Raw genomic sequence first — 6,221 nt, forward strand, 5'->3', positions numbered from 1 at the left:
ACCGCTCATTAGAAGAATAATCAGCCGTTTCATCGGACCGCGTGTGCCGACGACGAGGCAGAGCTGCGTCTTTGAGTGTGTGTGTGTGTGTGTGTGTGTGTGTCTGTTGTCTATGAACATCCTGAAGCAAATGGCTCAGCTCAGAGGAGTTAAAGCAGGTATGAGACGTTCTGTTCAACCGTCAACAAAATAAATGTTAATATAAAGAAAGCTAAAACGTCAGGCAGCCTCCAGGCCTGACATTCTGTCACGAGGTGGTGGAGACCAAAACAGAGCTTAAAGGAGAGTGAATATTCAGAAGAAACTGCAAACGAATGCTCGCTCTGTAATTATCTGCTAAAAACCCTAAAAATACCGTCTCTGGCTTGTGTGTATGGTTTGTTTCCAGTGACCCCAAGTGGGCAAAAAATCAGTTAATGCAGGATGACCCTGACTGTTTAATTCTTGGAAGACTCATGTTCAACAAGAAGATCTCTTGAATGGAAATAAATATGTGCAGTAAACCATCTTTGATGTCCTGAATGCTGCTGTTGTGTCACTTGTCGTTTCCTGGGAGGTTCCCGTGGAACGACTTCCTGCTTGGTGTTCGGAGGTTTCAGAGTTGAGGTCGGTGAGATGTCGTATGACGCACGGGTTGTCGGTTTGAGGTGATGTCATTCAGAGTGCTGTGACTCACCTCAACGACAGCAGTGACACATCAGCACAAGTGCATGAACAAAATGAAATGAACAGGCGGCGAAGTTCAGTCTGAAGTTAGAAGGAAATGCTTGTGATGTGTTCAGTGGGTGTTTGTGAGTGTCGTGTGCCTTCGCTCCAGGTGCTGTCCCCGCTGCAACCTGAGCCAGTCTTCATTAATAAATAATGCATCTGAACCAGTCAGCTCATCAGCCAGCTCGCAAGGTAGGCAGCTCCGGCTGATTCTGCCATTTGGCCTCCAAAGGACGGAAACACACACACACAAATACTCCAACACACAAACACAGACAGGCACAACAGAGCAGTCCACAGCATCACAGCTCGGAGATAACCGCACTGTTTTCAGCTTCAGGATTCAATTTCAGGGATTTTTGGTTTGATCGCGTCACCTGGAGCGGCCTCGGTGATCATGAATCCTGAATAGTAAGTGTTGTTTCGTTCTGTCTGCTCTGTGTTACTGCTGGAAGACGCTGACTTCTGCTCTTCAACACTGCTGACGTGAAAAGTTAGGAAACTATTTAAGACCTTAAAATGTCCCTGAGCCTCGTTTCTGACCTGGATAAGCAGCGTTCAGGGAGATAAAGTTGCAGCCTCACGCGCCGTGTTCGTTGATGTGTGGTTAAATACAGTATGCTGCTTTAATTCTATGTGTTTGTATAATACATAGAAATGATAAAACAGGTGATCTTATGGTTTGAACCATGTGGAGCTATGAATCAGGGTCCAGGGTTACAGGAGAGAAGGTCTCATTTTCTGCATAGGCTTTAGTAGGAAACACTGGGATCACTCGGCCCCTGTGGCTGATGGGTATTGTAGTCTTTAGAGACGGTTTAGTTCCCACACTGAACTGATGAAGAAATGTGACTTCCTCACACAACAATCTGCCTCAGTCTCTAATCCTCATCATAGTTACTATATCTAATTTGTTAGTTTCAACTTTGTGCATCTTTAATTTCAAGAAATCCTGATTTGACTTCACAAGAACAAAATGAAACCTGCACAAACAACTTCCTGTGTGTATTAAACAAGGCAAAGACCAGTGACTGTCAGCATGGTGGCATCGTCTTTACAGCTAACACTTGGGTTGATCTGGATGAAACTGATGATATCTAATACAATACTGACAGCAGGAGTGTGTGTGTGCATGTGTGTGTTTATGTACCAAGCCTTCAGACACACAGTGAAGACATTCTGGACTCACTTTTTAGGACAAAAAATGAATCCTCACCCTGAACCTTAAACATATATCACATATACTGCGTTTCCTAATAGAAACATAAGATATGTGATCGGACATGAAGGTGAGAAGAGAAAATGTTGTGATGTGATCATCAGTGTTTATGTGTAATCTGTTGGCTGTAAGAGGATTCACCATCTGTGATTATCTGCATTCATAACATATATCTGGATGTGCACCAGAGACAGTTTATTTCTAAGGATCTAATGTCTAACATTTGAATTTCCTGTTTGCAAAATCTAACTTCATAATGAAATTAGCTGTAAACATAACTTGATGAAGGACGTGAACAGCTCCCTTCCTCCCTCCTGTGCAAGACACTGAACCGTTAAATGTTTGCATGTGTGTGCACATCTGGCTGTGTGTGTATGTGTGTGTGTGTGTGTGGTCCTCCAGCGACTACCTGTTCAAGCTTCTTCTGATCGGTGACTCTGGAGTCGGAAAGTCTTGTCTGCTGCTGCGTTTTGCGGTAGGAGAGTAAAAAAAAACAACAAAAAAAACTTTACTTTAAAGACTTTACTGCTTGTTGTTCATTATTATGTCACCTCCACCTCCAGGATGACACCTACACCGAGAGCTACATCTCCACCATTGGAGTGGACTTTAAGATCAGGACCATCGACATGGACGGGAAGACGGTGAAGCTGCAGATTGTGAGAGTTTTTTTTTTTTATCAGGTGTTGTCGATGGGGTGGTGGGAGTGTGTTCTGGTTCATTATTTTGTTGTTTTGATAAAGTGAAAAAAGTCGTGTGTCATGTTAGCTCACCATCGTACTCTGTGTGATCCTCAGTGGGACACGGCGGGTCAGGAGAGGTTTCGAACCATCACCTCCAGCTACTACAGAGGAGCTCACGGCATCATCATCGTGTACGACGTCACCGAGCAGGTCAGTGTGTGTTCGTGTCACATCATCCACAGCGGAAGGGGTTTGAACGTGAACTTCTCCTTCGCCTCCTCCTCCAGGAGTCCTTCAACAACGTGAAGCAGTGGTTGGACGAGATCGATCGCTACGCCTGCGAGAACGTCTCCAGGCTGCTGGTGGGAAACAAGTCCGACCTCGTGAGTAAGAAGGTGGTGGACGCCGCCACTGCTCAGGTAAGAGGCTGCACACAGCGCCCGGCTTCAACGTGCTGCCCCCACCCGCTGTTAAACAGCTCCACCCGTCACCGTGGCAGCTGTGAGGCTGCAGAGCTCTTGTAGGGCAAGATGCAAAGTTAATGCTAACATTAGCATGCTAGCATGCTAATGCACATGTTTAGCCTAACTTAACGAGTGACCTACATTTATCCGACGGCCTTGCAGTGGCTACATGTCACGCGCAGTTTAAACTCATCCATAACGACGCTGTGGTGTAGCTTTAAAATAACAGCAGAACATAAAGCACTTACGTCTGCTACAATATTAAACTAATTACATGTCAACTCATCAATGATTTAAGACTCATTCTCTCAACGAGCACTCAGTCAGTTTACTGCTAATGCTTACGTCAATGGAGTATTTCTACACTGTTGTACTGATACATGATGATGATTTTGTAATTTAGTAAGATTTGTGGTCATTTGCTACACTTCCCATCCTTGTCTTCCCCCCGCCCCCCTCCAGGACCTGGCCTCGTCTCTTAAAATCTCCTTCCTGGAGACGAGCGCTAAGAGCTCTGATAACGTGGAGAGGGCTTTCCTCACCATGGCCTCCGAGATCCACAAGCGCCTGGCCAGTGAGGGAGGGGGGATGCAGGGCGAGTCGAAAGAGGCCAGGGCTCAGAGCGCCAAGATCAACAGCGCCCCTCTGTGGCTGGGAGGGGAAAAGCAGGCGCAGGAGGCCAGTAACTGCTGCTGAGCAGATAACAGTGACTTCAATGACGTGTTTGTACAGCGTTCACAAGAGAGAGGTGCGTCATTTTAAGCACACCTGTCTGATCTCAAGACCACAGTCTCAAGATCTGTGTTTGCGTGTCGGAGAAACACATATTGTCAGATTTTTGATGTCTTTGCTATTGAACTAAAAGCATATAGAATTAAATATATAATGGCTTTCTGCTTTATGAGAGAGCGGAGACAAACAGGACAACCAAGCTTACAACTAGGACAGACAGTTTTATGAAGACGTCGAGGACCGTTTCCTGTCACTCCTTTAACTCACGATAAGAGATGAAAACTGTGGAGTTGCAAACCTGTCACATGAAAGAATAGCTAGTACTCGCACAGCACGGGAAGATTTGACTCTGAAGTGTGATACGAACAGTTTGAGCTGCTGTTACGGATGAATTTACTGCGTGATTTAAACTGTCAGCTTCCATCTTTTCCCTCAGATGTGATTTACTGTATTTACCAGACTTTGATGTGTTTTGCATGTTGTTTGTTTATGGCAATAAAGATCTCTTGGGAGTCCTGATGATGAAATATGGGTAAAACATGTGAAATATATGAAGAAGCCTTCTGTAGATGTATGTGTTATATATATATGAGTGTTTTCTGATGTGCCACCTCTCTGGTTCAGGTCTGGTTAAGTTTAAGGATCGTAAATTGATCAGTAAGCCAGTCGACACGGCCAGGACTGCTCTCAGTGTTGTTCATAAGCCTTCCAAATGGATTCTGGACTAATTTAGAAGCAGTTGCTGCACCAGACAGACATGTAAACAAACATGAGTTGCAGTAATCAAGGTAGGAGGAGATGACATGGAGGATTTGCTCAAGTGTATTTACGCAGAGCACTGATCTCATTTCAATGATATTTCTCAGTTTTGGGAAGCAGGACGTTAAATGTGCAAATTGGATCAAAAATAATTTCAAGATTTCTGTCAAATGCCCAAAACAGGAGGTTATATCATCTGATATGTGTTCAAAGCCAATAAGCTGATGTGTTAACAGCAGCACGGCAGCTGTGCAGGGCGTCCAAATTATTAAAGCTCTGAAGGTAGAAGATTCTCACAGGATTAAAACCACCATACGGCCTCTGCAATTATGACAAATTGCCGGACATTCTCCGGAGATATTAGCCGGACAAATATCACTTGTGGGTGTGAAGTGATTCCTCATAATCGTGTGACAACCCTGAATAAGTTATATTAGGGCCATTTTTCACATGAATCAATATTGTTGCTGTGGTCTGTGGAACAAATTCTTACAGTGACACAATGATTCATTGCAGATTGATTCTGCTGTAATCAGATACACATTATTTCAACAGCCTGTATTCATCATGCATCCAGAACCCTGCAGGAATCCTGACTTTCTTCAGGTTATCACACTCCCACCTGCAACACAGACATGATGATGGTGTCACGGTTTGATGAAAGCTGACAGATGTTTCCACTTTTTTTTATCAGATATTAATACACAGCTTAGATCTGATGCGCCATTAACATCGTAAGTGCAAGCAATAAGATAAGATAAGATCAACTTTATTAATCCCCAGGTGGGGAAATTTGGTAAAAAAAAAGTCAGAGGAGAGCACGTACGCAGTCCCCCACTATCAGAAATTATGCAGTCGAGATTCCCACATTTGGGGAATTGGCAGGGGTTTGCCAATAATTGGCAAGCTGCTCACATTCCTTCAGAAAAGCGTGTGCATAAATGAATAATTAATATCCAGAAATTTGACTGAGCAGCATGAAATGATGGACGTCAGCCTCATTGTCTCACAGTGTAAAACAGAGACACATAAGGCAAACACAGCCCAACAGCCAGGGTAAGAAGAATGTGTGGGGGGAGATCTCACAGATAACCATCACTTCACTGTGTGAGAAACACAGAATCTGCTCAAAATGCTGTGCAGAGACATCAGCGTCTAACAGAGAGATGGAACACACTGACCATGTGACCTCTTTTCCTGGCGTTCATTTGATGACCTCCTCCCACAGCATGTGTTACAACCACATATCTGTCAGTCAGATTTTTAATGCAGCAGCTCGTCGCTGCACCAGCACTCGTGCTGCTGGAAAGAGAACAAATACTGAACAGGCCGGTGAGCTGCTGTTACTTTTCCTTCCTCTAGATGTCAGTCTTGCTCTGTTTTTCAGCTCCCTCTCTGTTGCTGGAGGAACAAAATGGCAAACTAAGCCAGTCAGTCTCTTATTTTCCCTTCCTTCCTTCTCTCCCTACCTCTCTGTTTCTCTCTCATCCTTCCCATCCATGTCTAACCTCAGCCTTTTTCATTTGTTTTCCTCTCTTCCCCTTATCTCCCATTCTCCCTATCCGCCTTCTCTCATCTCTCTCCACATGTCTCCTCTTTGTCTCTCTCTCATTGGTCTGACTTTGTGGCTGATTGCTGCTTTGTTAGCTTAGCTGT

General features: G+C 44.4%; 1 protein-coding gene across 1 annotated transcript; it reads left to right on the plus strand.

The window, feature by feature from the left end:
• Positions 1 to 1,105: 1,105 nt before the first annotated feature.
• Positions 1,106 to 3,770, plus strand: LOC121609467 (ras-related protein Rab-1B-like). The gene is made up of 6 exons (XM_041941112.1): positions 1,106 to 1,119; positions 2,330 to 2,402; positions 2,491 to 2,586; positions 2,725 to 2,820; positions 2,898 to 3,029; positions 3,537 to 3,770. Exons 1-6 carry the CDS (start codon positions 1,106 to 1,108, stop codon positions 3,768 to 3,770), a joined length of 645 nt encoding a protein of 214 aa, XP_041797046.1.
• The last annotated feature ends 2,451 nt before the right edge of the window (positions 3,771 to 6,221 follow it).

This window comes from Chelmon rostratus, chromosome 7 (genome assembly GCF_017976325.1).
Source record: "Chelmon rostratus isolate fCheRos1 chromosome 7, fCheRos1.pri, whole genome shotgun sequence".
Taxonomy (NCBI): domain Eukaryota; kingdom Metazoa; phylum Chordata; class Actinopteri; order Chaetodontiformes; family Chaetodontidae; genus Chelmon; species Chelmon rostratus.